General features: G+C 44.7%; 3 protein-coding genes and 1 pseudogene across 3 annotated transcripts; 3 read left to right on the plus strand and 1 right to left on the minus strand.

Annotated features, from left to right (window-relative positions):
- Positions 1–2676: 2676 nt before the first annotated feature.
- On the plus strand, positions 2677–5938 carry LOC146393057 (protein C19orf12 homolog). The gene is made up of 3 exons (XM_084924519.1): positions 2677–2934; positions 4072–4257; positions 5235–5938. The coding sequence occupies exons 2-3, from the start codon at positions 4098–4100 to the stop codon at positions 5498–5500; spliced, it is 426 nt and encodes a 141-aa protein (XP_084780645.1). The 5' UTR covers positions 2677–2934; positions 4072–4097; the 3' UTR covers positions 5501–5938.
- A 1862-nt stretch (positions 5939–7800) lies between these two features.
- Positions 7801–8883, plus strand: LOC146393058 (protein C19orf12 homolog). The gene is made up of 3 exons (XM_084924530.1): positions 7801–7834; positions 7949–8130; positions 8477–8883. The coding sequence occupies exons 2-3, from the start codon at positions 7965–7967 to the stop codon at positions 8704–8706; spliced, it is 396 nt and encodes a 131-aa protein (XP_084780656.1). The 5' UTR covers positions 7801–7834; positions 7949–7964; the 3' UTR covers positions 8707–8883.
- Positions 8884–11091: 2208 nt separating this feature from the next.
- Positions 11092–13016, minus strand: LOC146393059 (uncharacterized; annotated as a pseudogene).
- Positions 13017–15526: 2510 nt separating this feature from the next.
- LOC146393060 (protein C19orf12-like) lies at positions 15527–16512 on the plus strand. Its single transcript, XM_084924910.1, has 2 exons — positions 15527–15614; positions 16274–16512. The coding sequence occupies exons 1-2, from the start codon at positions 15527–15529 to the stop codon at positions 16510–16512; spliced, it is 327 nt and encodes a 108-aa protein (XP_084781036.1).
- Positions 16513–23241: the final 6729 nt, after the last annotated feature.

Consider the following 23241-nt stretch of genomic DNA (forward strand, 5'->3'; position numbering starts at 1 on the left):
GCACGAAGCACGATGAGCATTGCGGTGCCCATGGGAATGACCTGTGGGTTGTGGGCACCTAGGACCAGTGGCTAGTGATGCAGTGCACATGGACAGAACCTTGTCAAACAGTGCTACCATCTGTTGAACACCTGGCTCAGCTGGAGAAGGGCCGGAAACTGGCAAAGATGGGGGCATGACATGTAGAGTTAAAGGAGGACAAGCAGAGGGCTGCTGCACACTTACCATGCCATCAGAAGAGAGAGGCTGACATGTGGCTGCAGAGGGAACAGAGGGCATAGGATACGAGGCTGGCTCATGTGTTACTGGGACTGCTTGAGCACCGCTGGAGTGGGGCTGGCTGTTAACAGCAACAGGGCTCTGATGTGGGATGGACAGACTTGCTGTATTATGAGACAAAACACTAGACTGTCTCATTTTCCTCACATAGTTGTCCAGACGGCTCTGAACCTCAGCTGCAGTCCACTCCTCAGGGGCCTTCAGTTGAAAAGACAACGTAAGACTGTGGTCAGGACAGTGATTAATGAACATCGAAACAACCTCACTACTGGGGTCCTCTACCAGCTTGCCGCGCCTGCGGAGACACTCATCAGCAGCGTCAATAGACTTGTTCAACCGGATCCAGTAATCCATGGCGTTCTCACCTGGACGTGGCACAGTACTGTAGAAGTCTTTCATGGGCAGGCTGGAATATGTCAAGTCGCTGAAGTTAGACCTCAGTATGTCAAACACAGCAGTAATAAGATCATTCCGATTCATCTCAGGGCGGCAACGAAGTGACACCTTGACCACATCTCTGGCTTTGCCAGTCAGTCTAGACATTAATATGGCAAACATTTCTTCATCTGTGTCACAGCTGATTCTGTGCAGATAACATCTCATCATGTCCTCCCATTCACCGATGGGAAATAGATCTGTGCTGTCACCCTTGAAGTATGGTGGAGCTTTGGTGTCTGACTGAACAACAACCTTCAGCTGGGACTGGTCATTGCAGCTCGAGGGCACATTCTGGGGAGACTGTGGCTGGGTGGGGGCTGGCTGGTGCATAGAGTTAAGAGAGGACGTGATATTTTCCCCAATTTGCTTTGCTAAGTCAGTGATCAAGCTGCTCAACATGTCACTAGTGACAGCCTGGGTGTGTGTTTGGCGTTCGCAAGCAGCTGGTGTGGAGCTAGCTGCTGGCGTTAATGGTGAGTGCATCACTGACTGGTCTACAGTGCGGGCACCAATACCCGGGACTACTGGCCTACCCCTCCCAAAACATTTTGGAGCAATCTGATGACCCCTCCCCAAACCAAAGGTCATATTACTCCCTGCAGAGAACAGATCAGGCAAAGCGCTATCCACAGTTTCCTCACTTAACATGTTGGCCCAAGTGAGATATCACTGTTTAACAGCAAAAAAAAAAAAACGAGCCTAACCCCCACACACAATTATGCAAAACTTCACAAAACAATGAAATGTGGGGAGAAGAAAAAAAACATCAAGGAATCAAAACACCATAGAAAATAAAATAAAATGTTGTTTTCTCCTCTCAGTTAAAACAGGCTGTAAAAGCCAATATCAATAGAAAAAAAAATAAATTACAATCTGTGCCTGCATAATTTGAGGCAACAATATGAAACAGTGACAGAAATGATCACCTACGTATTTGCCCTTTAAGTTCACACGTGACAGAGATGCCTGCAAGCCAAATTGCGGGGCATCGATCACACACTCGATATAAAAACCTGTGAGTCAAAGCGCAGGGCACAGGATTCTGGCACACAGCTGCAGAGAGGAGGCGGGAAAACAGCGGCAGCAGAAGGAGGAGGGGTGGATCGCGGAGTGGCGATGTAACGGGTCAGCGGCACCAAGTGTAACCGGTGTGATTCTGCGTTGTGTCTGATAAAAAAGGTAAAAGAAAGAAAGACCTCCAAGTAAATAATTTGCCCACTCCAGCTCCTCTCCCACAGGGGAATTGTAGAAAAAGGGCAGAGGCAAAAGGGGTACACTGTATTTATAGTATTGCACCAAAGAAGAAGAAGAAAAGAATGAGGAGGGGCTCTAACTGATAATGAACACAACTACAGGCTTGGAGGTCCTAAAAGTCAGGTATAAAAGGAGCAGTTTGGGGGTTTAGGACACATTTTGTGTAATTATAACAATGTGATTTATGACTCTGTTACACTTACTCAGAGTTTGCACTAAACCCGCTTTCTGAAACAGGGCCCTGGTCTGAAGTTCGGTAACATCCGACCAAACAAACAGCCGAAGGAGGTAAAAGCTAAACAGAATGAATACAATAAGAAAAACAAGCAGATAATTAAATATCATGTCATAATACTTAATAAAGTAAAATGTGAAGGACAGAGAGTGAAGTGCACAACAATTTAAAACACACAATATACGAGCAACACAATGAACAATATACTTAAACCACAATATCAAAACAATCTAAATCCTTATATGCAAACATACAGGATTACAGAAACGAACACAGCGCGCTGCAGGATGTTGGAAATGAACCGAGGTGACTTTCAAAACATGAAGAAAGAATTTAGTTCTTTTTTCTTTTTAATTCAAGCGACCAATGCGGAGGCTTGGGTGACGTAGCGAGCTGCAGCGACCAATCAGAAGTCTCCGTGTAGAAACTTTGTTTGAAGTTTCTCCGGTCTCCGGCTTGTTTAGTGCGCATGTGCTCTTTGAGCGTATCAAACTTTGTGCGCATGCGTTCGTTAAATAAAAGTAGAGTGAGATTAGAGCGTGAGTGTTTTAACGTGAGTTCCTGAGCGGACCGGCGCACCGGACCATCTTCTCTCCGTTTCTCCGGTTTGTGTTCAGCGAAGAAGAATCAAACAGGCTCGTTTGTTTCCTCCTTCATTGATCTGCAGAGCCGGAAGTTGTCAGAGTCGAGCAGAGTTTCTACAGTTTGCGGACAGTGACGGACTGAAGGTAAGCAGAATGTGTCCCGATCGGCTGTGTGACCTTTGACCTCTGCAGCCTCACACAGAGAGGGGAACGAGTCTGAGTGGTCGGTAAAAAAAAGTCCCGAGTTCGCAGTTGAATCCAACCGGATTAGATTATCCGACTCTGTGACTCAGACAGAGAGCAGCTGATGTTCACGTCCTGACTCTGTACTTACTTCTTGTTTGCCGGTGTGCTACACCTGTCACTGCCGAGCCCGTCCCACCAAACTCCGCTCAGAAACCGTCTAATTTAAGTCTGCTGTGATTGTTTACACGGAGCCCTGTCCTGAATCCGGAGCTCTGACAGTCCCCCTAAGAAACACAATAACGCAGCAGGGCCGTGGATGTGGTTTATTCAAGTAATTATTATATTAATAAGTAATTATAGGCCGTCTGATGGTTTCAGGCTGTGTTGGAAAGTAAAAGTGAAACCAAGCTGTGGTCCTTTCCCTGCCTCGCGCGTGTGTGTGACAGTTTTATGCAAACAGGCTGAAGGTGGATGAGACACTCTGCTCTTTGAATCTCACTTTTCTTTGTTACATGTCACAGTCAGCAGCTGATGGAAAACTGAAACTGGTTTTTATTTTAGGGTCAGACCTGATTTTCCCGTGAGGTCAGAAAGAGACGTGCTGCTTCCACTTTTGTGTCTGTGCTTCATTTCTACTGTATGTTATTTCTATTCATGCGTCATCATACAGCTGCACATTTGGCACAGGTGGATGCTGGGAAAGGGTGAGGTGGAGGCGGAGCAGAAGGAAGAGAAGGGGACGCGAGAGAAATCGCAACCCTCCGCTGAGCAGCGTAGGCTCGGGTTGGGTGGTCTGTGTGGTCGCAGATAGACACGGAGTCAGTACACACGTGACCTCGTGTCGCACACGCGTGTGTTACTGTGACACGCTGTGTGTGACGTTAGTCACCGCTGCCTCTCTCACGGAGCTCACACACTGTTGCATCAATGATGCAACAACCACAGAAATGCGATTAAAGATGTGACAGCTGCGACACGCTAACAGCAGATTTACCTGTGAAACTGTGACGCCGGCAGCTCACCTGTCCCAGGTGTGCGTCGCTGTGTAAGGAATAACCACTTACACTCATCTTCATTTTTGAACCTTGTTTTCAGGAAAGACACCACGTGGAGTCGCAGAGATGCCCGCCCGGATGGACGACGTCATGCGTTTGTGCTGTGAAGTATCGGCTCACGAGGAGATCAAGGTCGCCGTGAAGAACTCCACCAAAGGGGCGATGGTGGCGGGAGGATCTGCGTTTGTGGGCGGGCTGCTCGGCGGACCTCCGGGGATCGCTGTCGGTAAGTAGAAGAAGAAGAAGGAGGAATTAAATCTGCTGATTCAGCAGAAGGAGATAAAAAGACATAAAAGGAAACAGAGGCCTGAGGAGGACGCTGGGTTTGAGTTTGTCAGTTTAAACCTCTGTGACTGTGGACGAGGCCGCGTGTTTGCCACAGCTGTCAGGAGTAATAACACGCTCTGAGGATTTGTGCTTTTTGTGGGAGAAGGCAGTAAACACGAGCAGGTTCGAGTCCTCTGCAGTAACTGCAGGTAAGAAGAAGTTTGGAGGCTTTAGTTGCTGCAGTGATCGTCACGCGGGCAGCCTCAGTAACCTGGACCAGCAAAGTCCTCCCCACACAGCAGCCATCTTGAAAGGCCTCTGGCGTTATGTAAATCGCTTTGTGTGGCCGACACCAGAGTTAAAGCACACCTGTGTGAACGAACAGGTAAACGACCTCAGTGAAGGCAGAGCCGTTTTCACATGAGCGAGTTTACCTGATTCACTGTGTGACGCTGAATTGAATCGTTCACATTGATGGAAACACAGACGCACTTTTGTCACCAAAGTTTGTAAATCTGATAACTTGAGAACGAAGCGACGCAGAGTTTAAAATTCACAGCAGGGGTGGGTGTACTAACATCTCATTTGGTCAAGGTCAGAGGTCAAGTTTTCTGAAACTCTGGCGAATCCCATAATTCAACAAGGGAGTCACAAGTTTGTCCACCAGGAGGCTTTATGTCCTCACATGTGCTCACATGCATGGGCTTCCCTGAAAGCACACGCCTTAACACGCTCTGATCTTAACTTTTCCTTAATAGATATAATATAATCAATCAATAAATGTATTGATGTAAACAGCCTGTGTTTAAAGCTTTAGACGTTTAAAGTTGGACGTCGCTGTCGCTGACCTCGGCCACAGCTTTTACTTAAGCTTGTTCACGCCTGTGTGTGCGCCTCTGATGCGCTGGTGTTCTTCTTCTTCTGCGTCTCTGTCAGGCGGCGCCGTCGGCGGTCTCCTGGGCAGCTGGCTGACCAGCGGGCAGTTCAGACCTCTGCCTCAGATCCTGATGGAGCTGCCTCCCGCGCAGCAGAGGCAGCTCTACGAGTCCATCACGGCCGTCTTGAGGAACCTGGACTGGACGGACGCGGCCCAGCTCGTCTCGCTCGTGATGGGGAACTCCACCCTCCAGCAGCAGGTCGCCGCTGCCTTAATTAGCTACGTCACCAAGGAGCTGAGAGCCGAGGTGCGCTACAAGGACTGAGGGATGGTTCCACGTGGACCTGACCTTTGAACTGAATCACGGACGTCTCGCAGCTCACACAGACGAAGTTCTCAGTAATGTTTGTGCAGCACTGATGTCTTTGTTGCTTTGGCTTTTTTAATCCCTGAATGGGACCAGTGTGTAATTTAATCTGGATTAGAAAATCTGCTCATTCGCACACTCTGCATCAGGGTCTTTTTAGAGTGCTCTGCTCTCAGATTTCAAGCTTTTCATTCAATATTTGTTCAGCAGCTTTGATGACTGACAGCTCAGTGACGACCTCAGCTGGTACGCTGTAAAATGATTAAGCTCCCCCCGAAGGCCGAGGGCTGGTACTACACCTCTGATGTTTTTTATCATGTTTTTACTGCAGCGTGTTATGACATCATTGTGACACTGCAGGATGTTGCATTGGACAAATAAAAACTGTGTTGTACAGCTCTCTGTGTCGCCTGTCACACAACGTATTTCTCATACTACTTATTTAACCTCTGTCTCTCTTCCACAGCATGTCTTTATCCTGTCTTCCTTCTCTCTCCCCAACCAATCACAGCAGATGGCCCCGCCCCTCCCTGAGCCTGGTTCTGCTGGAGGTTTCTTCCTGTTAAAAGGGAGTTTTTCCTTCCCACTATCGCCAAAGTGCTGCTCATAGGGGGTCACATGATTGTTGGGTTTCTCTGTGTGTGTTATTGTAGGGTCGACCTGACAGTATAAAGCAGCTTGAGGCGACTGTTGTTGTGATCTGTATAAATAAAATTGAATTGAAAGGTCAACATTGACCTTGGGCTTAGCCAACCTTGGTACTCGTGTCTGTCGAGGAAGACCTAGTATATTGTTGTGAAATTTGATGAATCTATAAAAAATTGTGGGCAATATAAAGTTTTTACTGATCTTCATATTTGGTTGACTTTGACCCAATTTTCACCAAATCAGAAATCAGCTTGAGCTGTTTTTGGTATCTACCAAATCTCATAAACTCAGATTTTATTCTGAGTAGAACAGAGAAAACATATCAAATGTTTAAAATGAGAAAATCTGATGGCAGCGACACATCTGTAAAGTGGGACAGCTCCATGTTTCCTCTTAACATCAGCCTGTGATGGTCTGTGAGCTGAGGAGGGCAGCAGTCCTGGCTCCGCTGCGTCCTGTTGCTGATGCTCCAGATGTTTTCAGCTGACTCGCTTCCTATGAAGCTGTGCAGCTGGAATATTGACTTCAGTAGGTAACAGAGCTACATTATGGAGCAGCTTGTGTCTGAGCAGGGAGGAACCTTTAGAAAGGTCAGTATAACAGAAGCAGGTAGGCCTGATGGATTAACTGATGGATTGTGGGAGTGTAGGAAAGAGCTTAGCTTTGTCTTTAGACATCAGTCCCAAATCTCTTATGGTCCACACTGGTCTCGTAGCCTGGGCGTCCTCATAAGGTCCTGTACCACTGTAACACATCCATTGCAATGAATAGCTTTAAAGAATAGATCGTGTTCTTAGTGAGGTGAAAGGTAAACTGCACCCACGTCAGTTTGCACAGAAGATGCTCTTGTAGCTGTTGCAGAGAATTAGTGTCACGTGGACCCAACAAAGATATTTATGGACTGTTCATCTTTAATACTGGACCACATATCTTAATGCAAAGGTTATCACAGCTTAAGGGTCACAGCACACTGATCAGCAGCAGAAGGGTGTAGAGTATGGCACCAACAGGTGGGCACACCTGTCCTGACCCGGCCTCACAGGCCACAAAGCACCAATCCCTGCTTCTGTTAGTGCGGCTCATTTAAACTGGAGGAGTGATTTACCTGACACAGCTTTGCTGTTATGACACAACATTAAAATGACAAAGTAATAGTACGGGAGCGTTTCTGGCTTTGCACTGTAAAAGTCCAAAGTTCATATTTATGTGTAGGTGAGCTTCAGGGTCCAGGATCTCAGGTGTTCCTCTGCACTGCTGCACCTGGAGTCTCACTGTGACATCATTAAAACCAGTCCTGGAAGACGTGTGCGTATAAAGCTAAAGAAGTATCCAACCGAAGGTCTCGGCTGACGTGAAATATCGTTTCACATTGAAAGTGGAAATTCCTAACATGTGACAGTTGTTCCGGTGTTAAGGGTCCGGTTTGGTTTGTACGAGTAAAACGGGACAAACCAGCATATTTTCAGTATTATGTACTGGATGTTTGCAGAGACAATCCAGGTAATAATGAAACTTAAGAAGAACTGAAAGCCACTTACACCTCCACCCGCCCCACAGACATCTTGATATAAAGTGGAAGCGGGATGCTCAGGTCAGTGTTTCTGTGCACAGGAGATTATCAGCTCGCACACTCAGGACAGCACGGTAAGACATTTATTCTTATTCACGCTGCCTCCAGCTGCATTAATATGGATATGTATTCTGTTTTAGTTCATAGGAACTTCTCTGTGATCAGTTATCATATTTTTTCTCTTACAGGAGATTCACCAAGAAGATGGAAGCGAAAGATGAATATATCGAAAAACTGATTCATGAATTATCACCTGATGTAGAGAGAGAGCTGAGAAACACCTGGATGCGCCTCCTCAAAGGAACAGTTGTGACGGGAGGATGCACATTAGTATGCGGGGCTCTCTTTGGACCTGTGGGGTTTGCCGTTGGTGAGTGAATGAATGATCCAGATAAGAGGGAACTGTTCCTACAGTGGGTAATACTAAGAAAATAAAAACAAAGTCGTTGTTTCCATGGTGATATTAAACTGTTCAGATAACATGGAGGAGAAACACATACGGGGACAAAACCATAAATCGGATCATTTTTCTTTGGCTTTTATGAAACTTGTTCACAGTAAATATAAATCTATTATTAAACAGATACAAATCCTCAGCTGTGTTTTCTGATGTTTTTATTTGGGATAATTCAAACACTTGACCTTTTTGTGGAAACAGGACTGGATACCAAACCTGTTTCTGACTTTCCATTCACCCTCTCCTCTGTGTCTCCTAGGTGGAACCATTGGTGGCCTCTGCAGCTGGCTGACCAGTAAAAAGTTCAAGTCTGTACCTGAGATCCTGGAGGAGATGACTGGTGACCAGAGGAGAGAGCTCTTCGACGCAATCAGGCAACATTTACGTGTCCTGGTGTGGAAAACTGCTGAAGACCTCATTGATAAAGTGATGAGAAATCATAATCTCAAGAGGACAATTATCAATTTGTTAATCAGAATGTTAATGTGAGAACAGGCGTCTTAACATTTATGACTCTGTGTGTGTGTTGGCCTTCGTGATGGACAAACACAGTCAGTGAATTTTAACCAGACGTATTTCTCAGTTAGAAACGTAAATTAGAGATAATCTGTGCCGGAGTAGAAAGTCAATGTATTTCCTCACTCTGATTCAAATAAAAGAAAAAAACTGCTGAACATTTTGGTGTCCTTACAAATGATTTCATTCTCCTGAATAAAGTACTCCACATACTGTGCAAATGTAAAATATGGAGAATTATACTTGAAGTTGGCAGCCGGTTTTCTCAGACCAACAGCTCCTAAAGGTCAGACATCAGTTTCCTCCGGCATGTTCGTCTTTAGCTCCCTGCTCGCCTTTTTGGGTTTGGAAGACAAAGAAATGTCAGAAGGTGCAGCTGAGGAACATCAACAGCACGTTTATGGAAAAAAACGAGTGTAAAATCCACACGCAGCACATGACCAGCTTACCCACATTCAACAAACTCAGATGTTAAAGTTGTTTGAATGAAGCGGAAAGGTCAAACCAGGTGTAACCAAAGGGTGCAGTTAAAAGCAAAGGTGATAAAGAGCTTCAGGTTTCCCGTGAAATCTTAAGAACTTCGAGGTGATACACGAGATCTGAGCTGAATGTTTGGGCTGAAGTGTGTGAACAAGATGAAGCAGAAAAGCTTGTGTTTCAGTGAAACACTGAGAGTGTAATCAGACCAGTCCAGCAGAAATCCTGCAAACACTTCAGTGTGAAACCAGAGAGAAGACAGGATGTCCATTCTGAGGTCTGCAATCTCTCTGTACCATTACACTGCACACTGACTGAGAATACAAGTATCTGAACTTGTTCTTCAGGTTTTTACATTAAATGGAACATTTAAAGGTAATCCATTCTGCTCATTTAAGCTCCGATTCACAGTCTGTATCTGATCCTGGGCCTCAGTGCAACCACTCAGCTCATTGCATCTGAAAGAAGCGCTTTTAGCTCCTCCCCCTACCTTCCTGTCATGTTTGGGTCAAATCTGACCAATTTACAAATGATAAAACTCATAAATATTGTGTTTTACATCCGATTGCCTCAAGGTCTTATGACATCCTCCACAGTATGCACTATATGAAAGTGATAAGCACCTCTTTAGTTGAATTTTGAACGTTTTAATCAACTTTGTAAATGGTAAATGGCCTGTATTTATATAGCGCTTTACTAGTCCCTAAGGACCCCAAAGCGCTTTACATGTCCAGTCATCCACCCATTCACACACACATTCACACACAACTTTGTTACATCTCTAATGTTCCCGGCCATAGAAAACACCATAGAAAATGAATGGGAATCCAACCTCCACCCCATTTGGCCTCCAACCCCCTGAATGGCCCACTGAACTGAATTTGGTGGTGAAAAACGTTTCTTATGTTAATTTAAGAGCTGTTAAGACTAACTGGTCAATTGTGACCAGAACACTAAAGTAGGGTGGGTGGGTGTTGGGTCTAAACTTAGACCCCACTGACCCTGGGACTTATTCCCGTGAAGGACATGCATGTGAGAATGTGTGTGTGCACGTGTGCAAGAATGTGTGTGTGTGTCTCTGTGTGCGTGACTTCCTGATCACAACTGTTTCTAACAACATCCTGGTCATAAAGGGGGTAATCTCCCCCACACCCAATGTATGGTTCAATTCCTGTATTGGTTCACCATACACAACACAGTGAAGCCATAAAAAGGGCAGGAAGCTTACCAAGCATCAAACAAACCTTCACAAGGATCAGAATCAGAATCAGAAAGGGTTTTATTGCCAAATGTTGAGCAGGTTTACAACATTAGGAAATTGCTGCGGTGCTTAGTGCAAACATACTGTCAGATAACGCTTAAATAGACATAAAAATAAACATTAAAAGTGCTAAGTAGATAGATATATACATGAGTGCAGGTGGTGATCAGTGCAAACATGGAATGATGCACTGAACACAGCGTAGGGTCATGTGTTAGTGGTGGGAACAGTCATACGGTTATTGTTCATGAGTCCAACAGCAGAGGGGAAGAAACTGTTCTTATGGCGAGAGGTTCTGGTGCGAATGGACCGGAGCCTCCTGCCTGAGGGGAGCAGGTCAAACAGACGGAGTCCAGGGTGAGAAGGGTCAGCTGTGATCCGAGCTGCACGCCCCAGTGTCCTGGAGGTGCACAGGTCCTGCAGAGATGGGAGTCTGCAGCCAATCACCTTCTCAGCAGAGCGCACAACACGCTGCAGTCTCTGTTTGTCCCTGATAGTGGCTCCAGCATACCACACGGTGATGGAGGAGGTGAGGATGGACTCGATGATTGCGCTGTAGAATTGCGTTATTATCCGTGTTGGCAGGTTGAATTTCTTCAGCTGCCTCAGGAAGTACATCCTCTGCTGGGCTTTCTTTATGATGGAGGTGATGGTGGGCTCCCACTTCAGGTCCTGGGTGATGGTGGTACCCAGGAAGCGGAATGAGTCCACAGAGGTGATGGGGGTGTCAGTCAGGATGATGGGGGGAGTGGGGCTGTGTGCTTCCTGAAGTCCACAATAATCTCCACTGTCTTCTGGGCATTCAGCACCAGGTTGTTGTGGCTGCACCAGGACACCAGACGTTCAACCTCCCTCCTGTAGGCAGACTCATCCCCGTCCGAGATGAGTCCAATAACGGTGGTGTCATCTGCAAACTTGATTAGCTTGACAGGCTGGTGGGTGGAGGTGCAGCAGTTGGTGTACAGGGAGAAGAGCAGAGGAGAAAGAACACAGCCCTGAGGGGAGCCGGTGCTGATGGTCCGGGAGTCCGAGATGTTCTTTCCCAGCCTCACGTTCTGCTTCCTGTCCATCAGGAAGTCGGTGATCCATCGGCAGATGGGATCAGGCACATTCATCTGGGAAAGCTTGCCTTGGAGATGGTCTGGAAGGATGGTGTTGAAGGCAGAGCTGAAGTCCACAAAGAGGATCCTGGCGTAGGTTCCTGGGGAGTCCAGATGCTGCAGGATGAAGTGTAGGGCCATGTTGATGGCGTCATCTACAGACCTGTTGTGTAAACTGCAGGGGGGCCAGGAGGGGGGTCGTGAGGGTCTTGAGGTAGGAGAGAACCAGGCGCTCAAATGACTTCATGACCACAGATGTCAGAGCCACAGGTCTGTAGTCATTTAGTCCAGTGATCCTTGGTTTCTTGGGGGCGGGGATTATGGTGGAGGACTTGAAGCAGGCAGGCACATGACATGCCTGCAGTGAGGAGTTGAAAATGCCAGAATACACTGGGGCCAGCTCGTTTGCACAGTGTCTGAGGGTGGCAGGATGTATGTATCCAAGATGGCGCCGCGTATGGATGCCCTGGTACTTTAGTGCGTTAATTCTCTTTTGTTTTTGTGAATAACTTGTGTGTCTGGGCACTCCTCTGGATATTCTTACACCAGAGAAGAGCTTCTTAACTACAGGACTACTACAGCTGTGGATTTACTTCCAATATTTGTCGCATCTGCGGCAGATTTACTACAGACTTTGATCAGGAAAGTGAGCCAGCGCACTCGTGCGTCTGAGGAGACGCGGACTGCGAACTGCTCTTCCTGGGATCTTCCTTTCCAACGTACGCTAACTCCGGAATAAGATGGACGAGCTGGCCCTGATGAGAAGCATGAACAGAGACTTTGCCTCCTCCTGTGTCTTATGGATGTGCTTGTGATAAAACACTACAGCCTCCCCAGAACCTCGAGAGGCTGGGGAGGGGGACAAAGGAATTCCTTTGATCACAGAGTTGAAACAATGTAGAGATGGTAAGCATAAAAATGACAACATTTAACAATTCACTTTAACAGTGGGGGTGCACACAACAGGGGGGTTAAGAAAACGTACTCATGATTGGCTGCTCCTCACAAAAAAAACACCTTAATGACAGGTGGACAGCCTTCAGCTCTCTGTGACAACATCCAGAACAAAGAGTTAAGTCTGTGAAGGTTCTCAGTCATCCAGGTCATCGTAGTCAAATCACATGATAGGGTGGGGCCAGGTTTCACAATGAGCTCACTGAAACGCTGGCTGATTGTGACCCACACCCAGTTTCACACCTTGGCTCAGGCGATTAGAGGATCATCAGGGGGTCCTTTTGTCCCTGTTTGGGGGAAAATTCCCACTAGGTTTAAATCTGGGACTCTCCACCATTTGACCCTAGAACTGAAGAAGCTTCTTGGATGAGAGGTGAAACGTCTTCAAGCAACTTAAAGAAGTCCAGACGCTTTTCTTTGCAAGCTCCTTTGACTACAAAGAGTTAACAAAAAAGTGCTGAGAGCAGGAAATACTGTTCGTACATGGACATTTTAGAACTTCTGGTCATGTCACACAAGTTATCAGGACACAAACATTAACAGGAAGTCTTTTAAAGGTGTAGCTGAGCCAACATTAAAATGACAGAGTAATACTACGGGAGCATTTCTGGTCCTGCACTTCAGGGTTCAGGATCTCAGGTGTTGCACCTGGAATCTACACTGTGACATCATTAAAACCAGGCACAGGCCCTCCAAAGTATGGCTTCTTGTTTATCAGCTTTACAGAGAAAAATGCCTTAGAGACGCATCATACTTCACAGTTTATCCCAAAATGATGTATTGAACATATGCTTTCAGGTTTGAAGCAATTGATCTGGGCTATTCTTGGTAGAGGTACAATGCCAGTTACAAATCTCTCAACATGTGCACACCGTGCACCAATTTTGACAGAAAATACACAAACTGATCCGAGGCTTTTTCCATCTTGTGGGGCTTACAAAAAAAAAGAAAGAAAAAAACCCAGTCCTGTGCGTATAAAGCTAAAGAAGTATCCAACCGAAGGTCTCGGCTGACGTGAAATATCGTTTCACATTGAAAGTGGAAATTCCTAACATGTGACAGTTGTTCCGGTGTTAAGGGTCCGGTTTGGTTTGTACGAGTAAAACGAGATAAACCAGTCCAGTAACGTTCTGAAGAAATGAAACCGATGTGCTAATATGGTAAATGGGTTTATATTAAAACACTAATGAACACTGGCAGGGTCCTTAAACCTCACAGAGTGGGTAACGTGATCAGACAGGTTTGGATGTTTGGAGCGTCTGTTGGAAGCACCGAGACGCCGTAAACACCTACAGTTCAGAAGCACGCGGCACAGATATGACTCGATCAGGGTACTTTCATTTCTTATTGTCTCAAAAACGATTATAATACCAACTCATCTGTCAGTCAGTGAATGAATGAATTAAACAAAATGCTGGTCACCAAGTCAGAGCTTAAAGTTTTTGTTTGCTTGTTTAATATGAAGGTGAGTGAGCTTCAGGTTTCCGGTAAATGCCAGGCGCTGCTCCAGAAAGCAGGTTTATCAGATTCTTTCTGTTTCTGTTCCAGAAGAGCCGATCAGAGTCTTCAGTTGGCTCTGATCGTGTTCATCCAACATTTGTAGTGAAAGAAGCCGGGCTGTGCGCAGCAGTCTGTAAGAGTTACCATCAGAGGCTGTTGTTGAATCCATCTCCCCCGCTGAGCTACATCATTTATTTGTGTTCATCAGCACTGGCTCTCTGTGCCTCCAGCCTCTTATGTTAACCACGTGCCGTGCTAACCACCGCCCCCTGCTGACCGTCAAAAAGAATGCAGGTTTAAGGACCTTCAGTTTTGGCTTTACTCTTCAGACGCTGATGAGTTTAGGTCAGCTCTTGTTCCTGAACAGAAACCTGGAGTTTCATCTCAGGATGAAAACCCTCAGATATTTACCTAAACCCGGTCTCTGGAATGAGCCCACAAACAAAAGCAGACGTCTGCGAGTGAAAAATTCCCAGGGTGTTCTTCCAGCATTCGCAGAGACAATAGCCGACATCAGTGATGTCAGTGCGGAGTGATGGTGCTGGATCCAGTAACATTCAGCAAAAAGTGAAGAATAAAAGGTGTTTTTGTGTCAGCGCGACAGAAGCGTGTGGATTTAGACCCTGGTGTGAAGCTGAAATCCAGCTGAGCACACATCTGTGCTTATCTGTAACTTTAAATTCATTTCACTTTTACTGCACGGCACCAATTCACAACTGCAGTCGCCTCCAGCAGCTTTAAACTGTAAGGCTGTAAAGACCCTGCAACGCTGGAGAGGAACCCAACAATCAGACGATGCTCATGAGCAGCACCTGGAGACAGTGGAGGGTGAGGGAGGGGCAGCCAAAAGGCCAACAGAGCTCCTGAGCTCAGACTACAAAACTTCAAATCATTTCAGACATTTTGCAGTCACTGATGAAAGTATTGCAGTATTTATAGTTGTATGATGGAAATAATGAAACTGAAACTCAAACACTGACACCTCACACACAAACACACACCTGCTATAAAGGTGTGTGTTTGTGCTCGTGCTTCATTCCTCTCAGGACAGCAAAGGTAAGAAACATACATCATTACAGCTTTTCTTTCTTTCTGCTACTTGTCACTTAAACTTGATCAGTCATTGTTGATCGCACCAGCTGATCCATGTCATCTATATTAGCTTATTTTAACTTTCACTCCTGTGGACGAGTCAGGACTGTTTTTTAAAAATGAATCAACTTAACAGTCAAAAATATTATCAATGATTACAAATAAATCTGAATATTTTTCTTCTGATTAAATATTAGACTGAACGTCCTTGCAGGCCTGATGTGATTTGCTGCTTTATGAATAAAACTGAATTTGTTCTGACAGTAAAATTACATCACAGTTACATCCAGGCAGAAACTGACGGAGAATTTTACCCAAATACTTCATCAGTAAGATGGACGACAAAATAAAAAAAGATCTCCAACAACTGCTCGACAAATTATGGTCTGAGCCAGATCTCAAGGTCACCATGAAGAACTCGGTGAAAGGTGGAATTAAGACCGGAGGATGTGCGGTTGTTGGTGGGCTGGTTGGTGGTCCTCCAGGGTTTGCTGTGGGTGAGTACATCAATTATCCATTTGTGAAGCAGACATTAAAGCAGCTGATGATCGGGCCAAATGAAACGAAAGAATCGAGGACACAGTGAGATCTTCAGTGCAGAACTTGGACAAAATCTATCAGATTTTTTATTTTTTTAATTGGGTTATTGGACTGATAGACTGCCATGTTAAAAAAATCTATACGTATGTGGAATTGGGAGAAAACGATCCCTCACACAGCTTTAACTTCTCAACTTCAAAAATATAAACTGCTGTACGTGAACTTTTTGTCCATTTAAGTGCAGATCAGCAAACTGTGAGCGGTAAACTTTGAGTCTCCATCACTCTGCTCTCTGCTGGGAAACTGGAAACTGTTGAACCAAACCAACACATAAGTTGCAATGAAGTGAAAATTCTTTGAAGCTTTGTGGAGTTGAGGGGACCGAAGCATTTTAACAGTCATGTGATGAACTTGAACCTCAGTCCCATCAGATATAATTTACTCTCAGTCTCCTCTTCAAGACAGGCAGAAATATTTCTAACTGGAAACTTTATTCGAATAATCAGTCAAAAATATAACAGGAATCAACACAGCGGCCGTTTCCATGGTGATGAATGAAGAGAAACAGCTCCTAAAGCAACATATGTGACTCTCCATCCACCCTCTTGTCTTCCAGGTGCAGCCATCGGAGGCATCTACAGCTGGAAGACCAGTGACGATTTCAAGCCTCTGCCTCAGATCCTGCGGGAGATGCCTCCTGCTCAATTGGACGAGCTCCTTAAATCAGTCATGGCTATTTTAGTTCATCTGAAATGGGAAACTGTAGAGGGGCTCATTGATTATGTGATGAAAGACATTCCTCTCAAGAAAGCAATCATTGATGAGTTAAAGCGCAGGGTGAAAACTTTAACCTGAGAACAGGTGTGCCGTGAGTAGGGATGGGTATTGTTTAGGTTTTATCCGATACCAGTACCAAACTGGTACTTTTGAAACGGTGCCGGTGCTTAAACGGTGCTCAAACCGGTGTTTAAAGAATGGAGAACACAAAATTGGTCCAAAAACCTCTCATGTTCAGCTGTTTTTTTGTAAAAAGATAACAATGTTAGCCTTTTCTGCAGCTATGGGGCATATATGGTATCACTCTTGGCTGGAAGCAGTGCTTAAACATGGAAAAAACACCAATTCTGTTTTCCACTTTTTCTTTGGTCATTTTAGCCTTTTTGGCCAGGGTGAAGGGAGCATCTGCCATCAAACAAGAAGACAGCCGCATGTAACTATGATGATGTTTGCTAGTTCACCTTATGTAACAGAGTCATAAATCACATTGTTATAATTACACAAAATGTGTCCTAAACCCCCAAACTGCTCCTTTTATACCTGACTTTTAGGACCTCCAAGCCTGTAGTTCTGTTCATTATCAGTTAGAGCCCCTCCTCATTCTTTTCTTCTTCTTCTTTGGTGCAATACTATAAATACAGTGTACCCCTTTTGCCTCTCCCCTTTTTCTACAATTCCCCTGTGGGAGAGGTGGGTGTCATTTCTTTCCAACACCTTAAAACACACATAATTCATATTTAGCCACCCTGATGTTTATGATTGCGATTTTAGTTCAGTTATTGTCATTATTAAGCCTGTTTTTGTAAGATGTTATAAGTGTGTAGTATGTGTGTATCATAAATGTGTTTTAGGCGCCATAAATGCTAGCATGAATATATACCCTTGCTAGCTTGGGAGCTGTGGTGGGTTGAGCTAACCCTCTTCCCCACTGTTTGTATTTGGTCGTAGGAGCTGGAGTGGGCAAATTATTTACTTGGAGGTCTTTCTTTCTTTTACCTTTTTTATCAGGTACGTCGGATTTCATGTTGTTGTTTTTGTTTTATCTTATGTCAAATATGTTACGTGTAAATGCATACTTTATGTTTAATGTAAAAATAAATGCCAGCGCCCTTTTTTCTACAATTCCCCTGTGGGAGAGGAGCTGGAGTGGGCAAATTATTTACTTGGAGGTCTTTCTTTCTTTTACCTTTTTTATCAGACACAACGCAGAATCACACCGGTTACACTTACATGCATTAATGTAATAACGTGGTTAGCCTACTCAACGTAAATTACACACGAACAACATTAAGCTCCTCACGCAGAGAAGAACGGCTGCTGCTGCCATCATCATCATCATTTCTGCTACACTGGCAGGGCTAGGGGCCAGGACTCTTCGGGCTTTTGGGGGATGTTGCTAACTCCGGGTCCGATAACAGGCACCACACCCGCAGTAGATGTGCTCGGTGTGAGGTCTCGCAGCAAGCTATCAAATACGGTGCATTTCTCGGCTTTAAAAAAAACGCTATGCGTCGCCAGGTGTTTCATCAGATTGGAGGTGTTACCTCCTTTGCACAGTATCAGCTTAAAGCACTTGTTGCAGGCTGCTGAGTTTGCATCTTTTGCTGTGAAGTACAGCCAGACTTTGACCGCTTCGCCTTGGGCATTTTTAATCTGTAGCTCTGCTCTAAAAGAACGTACGTACCTGGGCCCGCCTACTATCCTCGGAAACGTAAAATGATTGGCTAGAATCCAAAGTGTATCACATCTCAGGAAAAAAAAGCACCGAAATGTGCGCTGCTTTTCGGTCTGGTTACTACCATTTATGTCAGAACCGGTGCCATCATGGCACCGGATACCGGTACCTATCCCTAGCCGTGAGTTCTGGCTGTCTGCAGACTTTTCATGACAGTCAGGTCTCTTTGAATAAAGAGGTTTCATGTTGAACCCTGAAACACACAGAGGAGAGAAAATCTTTCTTCATCTTTTTCAAATAAAACAAACTGATGAGCCTTTTTGTGTTTCCACAAATGTTCGCATTATAATGATTGAAGGTGCAGCGCTGCACGTGTACATTATGGACAGTTTGGAGCCGACGATGATGCTGAAAGACCCGATGAAGTGATACAAGCTGCGGGTTCAGTTTAAGATCTACTTGAAACTGTAGGTAGAGTAGGTTGAAATCAAAGTCACGCACATACTGAACAAAATTACTTTGGGAGTTATAATTCGAGTACCATCTGCAAATTTATTAATTTCATATTTTTGTATTCGTGATAAAACTTGTCACATTTGTTTAACGCAGCATGACAGTTACATGGAAATAACATTTTCTTTTCTTTCTTTGTGACTCAAAATTTCATGTCAAAAGTTTCTCTACATGCGGGGGTGTCGTACCACGGTGGCTATCCCCGACAGGATCTAGCACGCGCTGGGCAGGGAGAGTGGACCCAGCTGACTCCGCCTCCATTACAACCAACTAGACGTGGAAGTGACGTTTGACTTTAGTGAAAAGGTGAAAGATGAGTGTCGTTACACTGTCGTTCAGTCTGTGGGTTACAACAGAAAATTATACATTTATTGTTCTCACCTGTTGTCGGACGGGATAAATTAAAAAAACAAAAACAGGACCGTTTGGCTGATAATTATTTGGATCCCACTGAAACTGTCTAAACCAGCGGTCCCCAACCTTTTTTGCGTTACGGACCGGTTTATATCCGACAGTATTTTCACAGACCGGCCTTTAAGGTGTCGCGGATAAATACAACAAAATAAAACCAGTACCGGTACCAAAAAAGAAGATTTATTCATAACACACAGGAAAAGACCCAGGGAACCAAGTTAATGATAAAAACCTTAAAAACCATAGCCAACCAAGTTCAACTTTCGTGGCCCGGTACCAAACGACCCACAGACCGGTACCGGTCCATGGCCTGGGGGTTGGGGACTGCGGCTCTAAAGAGCTCCAAAACTTCAGGAGTAGTTAGTCACTATAAGAAGTGTTTGTTAACTGAAAATCAAGAATGAGGGATACCGTTTGTCCGTGATTTGGAAAGCCCAGTGCATGCTCGCAACGCATGGGAAACAAATCCTGTCAGGGATACTTAGCGTGGAACGACACGGGCACAGCTTGGAGGCTCAGCATGACCTTGAAACTTTCAACTAACCACACCAAAGTAAGCCGACCTATGTCAAAGCTCGCAAACCCCCCAAAATTCCTTCAGAGGAACAACAACATGAAGGTGCTACTAACAGGATGGTGGAACTGAGGGTAGCGTTAAGAGAGTTGAGGACGCTTGGCTCACAGTTTAAGTCCAGCATTGACAGCATTGGTAAAATGGGTGAGATGACCAACTGTGTCACAACACACCAGTTTGACAGAGATCGAGGAGAAAGTAGAGCGCCGCCGCCTGCAGACAGAAGAACCCGAAGAACGTCTGGAGAGCAGCTGTGGCGAATTAACCAAAGCAATGGAGCAAACTGCCTGGTCGAGGTGTGGCATGAACCGAATCCTGGAAAAGTGGAATACTCGTGTCACTATAGTACATTTAAAACTTGCTCCCCCATAGATTACTTCCTGTGTCAAGAGAGCTGTTATCACAAATGAAAAACTGCTGGTACAGCTGTATAGTTATAAGTGACCATGGTCCTGTCTGTTAGCATTTACTGTGGCTCAGGTGGAAGAGCAGATCATCTGCTGATTAGAAGGTTGGTGGTTCAATCCTTGGCTTCCCCAGTCTGCATGCCAAATATCCTTGGGTAAGATACTGACCCCAAGCTGCTCTCTGATGCGCTCATCGGACTGTGAATGTAGATGAGTTTGCACTTGTGAATGGATGAATGAGGCATGTTGTATAGAGCGCTTTGAGTACTCCAGGAGAGCAGAAAAGCACTATATAAGAATCAGACCATTTATATAGACGGAACAAAACGCTGAATTTATTACATACGTTAAAACCAGAACAGCATCTATTTTGGATCAAATACTGGCCAAACTAGTACCAACATAAGCTGGGAGGCATCTAAGACTCAGAGGAGAATTAATCAGCTTTACAAGCTCCAACATTTAAAGAGAAAAAATGAAATGGAAATTTCAGGAAAACAGATTAAACTCTTGGAACTTGAGCTTATTAAAAATAAAGACTACAACTACTCAAATCAACTTACTTCTTTTGACAGCAAAATATAACAAGTTACCCGCTGACAAAGCAGAGAAAAAGCTCGCTCTGGCTCAAAGCATCTTATTACAATCAAGGAGAAAAGGCTGGGAATGGGCAACTCAGAACTCAGACATCACAGTCTGAGACAGCAATTAGGATAATTCTTCAGGAAACCTAATAATAGACCCCCTAGAAACTTACAATAGTTTTAGGGAAAACCACACAGATCAGAATGTCTCAATTTGCCACAAGACCAAAACACATTTCTCAGTCATTTGCAATTTCACACAATGACCGATGATGCAAAAAAAAAAATTATTTATACAGCACCAAATCACAGCAGCAGCCTCCTCAAGGTGCTTTATACTGTAAGGTAAAAACAAAAATAGAAAACCCCCAACAATCATATGAGCCCATGAAAGCACTTTGGCGACAGTGGGAAGGAAAAACTCCTTTTTAACAGGAAGAAACCTCCTGCAGAACCAGGCTCAGGGAGGGGCGGGGCCATCTGCTGTGATTGGCTGGGGTGAGAGAAGGAAGACAGGATAAAGACATGCTGTGGAAGAGAGACAGAGATTAATAACAGGTATGATTCAATGCAGAGAGGTCTGTTAACACATAGTGAGTGAACTCCTAGTGAATCCCCCGGCAGCCTACGTCTATTGCAGCATAACTAAGGGAGGATTCAGGGTCACCTGGTCCAGCCCTAACTATATGCTTTAGCAAAAAGGAAAGTTTTAAGCCTAATCTTGAAAGTAGAGATAGTGTCTGTCTCCTGAATCCAAACTGGAAGCTGGTTCCACAGAAGAGGGGCCTGAAAACTGAAGGCTCTGCCTCCCATTCTACTTTTAAATACTCTAGGAACAACAAGTAGGCCTGCAGTGTGAGAGCGAAGTGCTCTAACAGGGTGATATGGTACTACAAGGTCATTAAGATAAGACGGGGCCTGATTATTTAAGACCTTGTATGTGAGGAGCAGGATTTTGAAGAAATCCTTGTTGTATTTAAAATACGTGGAGGGGATGCAGAGGTGTAACAGTGTCTGGGTCTGATCGGGGGTGAAGCTGGTTCTGTTTCCTAAGCAGGGGTCTTGTTGTAGTCATTTTCTGACTGTCTCCACTGCCTCGGTTGTAGGTGTGCAAGTGAAGACAGAGACCACATGAAAGGACGGTTTCATCTGCATCCAGCGTAAGTTTCTGGATCCTGTTGGTGAAGTCTGAGGAGTTTTTCCCCACCAGGGGAGCAAAGATGAGGTGCTTGGAAATGTTCAGGATGAATGATGATGAGCAGGATTTTGAATTCTGGATTTAACAGGAAGCCAATACAGGAGAAATCTGCTCTCCTTCTAGTCCCTGTCAGGACTCTTGCTGCAGCATTTTGGATTAACTGAAGGCTTTTCAGGGAGTTTTTAGGACTTCCTGATAATAATGAATTACAGTCGTCCAGCCTGGAAGTAATAAATGCATGAACTAGTTTTTCAGCGTCACTCTGAGACAGGATATTTCTAACTTTAGAGATGTTGCACAAATAGAAGAAAGCAGTCTTACATATTTGTTTATTTATGAATGAAGGTGAAAGATTAAATCCAGTTATAAAAACCCTTTTTATCAGTACAACATAGGACTTAATTATCCAACCACAGATGTTAAACCAACTGACAAACTATGACCTTTTATTGAAGTAAGTCAAAGAAACACTTGAGCAATGGATAATATGCCCATATCACCGATCAATGTTAAAATGTTAATGTCCAAAATGTTTAAAACAAACAAAAACCCCACTAGTGACAGGTGGTATAAAGCCCACCCCCATATTGGTATACCCTGTATCTCTTGGCTTTCCCCAGTATGGACAAATACAGTTTGGACGTCAGCAGGAAGATCGGGTGGTGGCTTTAAAATATGGTTTGAGAGGAGCGTGAGGAGGATAGGTCTTTATCTAAATGGCAGCTTTCTAACATTTAATCAACGTTGTCAAACTTATAACAACACTAAAAAGATATTTTTAAAAAACTACAGTTAAGACACTTGATTTGATCTAAACATATGCCTTCAACACCACTATCCAATCTCACACTCCGTAAGAAAAACCCCACCATTGATCAGTTGGAGGCATGGAGACTGGATATTCTGGAAAACATACAAGAAACAAAGGCTCGTTTGAAATCTCACAAACAGCCAGAGTCCAGAGAGTCTGGAATCCGAGACATTCCAGACTCATGTTGGAGACTTTCAGGAGAAAAAGGCTTCTTCACTCTGTATGGGACTGGTCAACACTGAAGAAACACTGGAAGACGTTAAAGTATAGTTTGGGCTGGATCAGGTGACCCCGAATCCTCCTTTAGATGTAGGCTGCTGGGGGATTCCCATGATGCACCGGGTGTTTCTTCTTCACTCACTACGTGTTAACAGACCTCTCTGCACTGATTCATGCTTGTTATTAATCTGTCTCTCTTCCACAGCATGTCTTTATCCTGTCTTCCTTCTCTCACCCCAACCGGTCGCAGCAGATGGCCCCGCCCCTCCCTGAGCCTGGTTCTGCTGGAGGTTTCTTCCTGTTAAAAGGGAGTTTTTCCTTCCCACTGTCGCCAAAGTGCTGCTCATAGGGGGTCATATGATTGTTGGGTTTTCTCTGTATGTATTATTGTAGGGTCTACCTTACAGTATAA

The sequence above is a fragment of the Perissodus microlepis genome, chromosome 1, assembly GCF_051167445.1.
Source record: "Perissodus microlepis isolate ML-2025 ecotype Zambia chromosome 1, ASM5116744v1, whole genome shotgun sequence".
Taxonomy (NCBI): Eukaryota; Metazoa; Chordata; class Actinopteri; order Cichliformes; family Cichlidae; genus Perissodus; species Perissodus microlepis.

Bases quoted from the DNA above. Each gene is read 5' to 3' on its own strand.
- LOC146393057 (XM_084924519.1), top strand. From the start codon at position 4,098: ATGCCCGCCCGGATGGACGACGTCATGCGTTTGTGCTGTGAAGTATCG. The intron at 4,258-5,234 runs GTAAGTAGAAGA...CGTCTCTGTCAG, and splicing joins ACCTCCGGGGATCGCTGTCG to GCGGCGCCGTCGGCGGTCTC.
- LOC146393058 (XM_084924530.1), top strand. From the start codon at position 7,965: ATGGAAGCGAAAGATGAATATATCGAAAAACTGATTCATGAATTATCA. The intron at 8,131-8,476 runs GTGAGTGAATGA...TGTGTCTCCTAG, and splicing joins ACCTGTGGGGTTTGCCGTTG to GTGGAACCATTGGTGGCCTC.
- LOC146393060 (XM_084924910.1), top strand. From the start codon at position 15,527: ATGAAGAACTCGGTGAAAGGTGGAATTAAGACCGGAGGATGTGCGGTT. The intron at 15,615-16,273 runs GTGAGTACATCA...CTTGTCTTCCAG, and splicing joins TCCTCCAGGGTTTGCTGTGG to GTGCAGCCATCGGAGGCATC.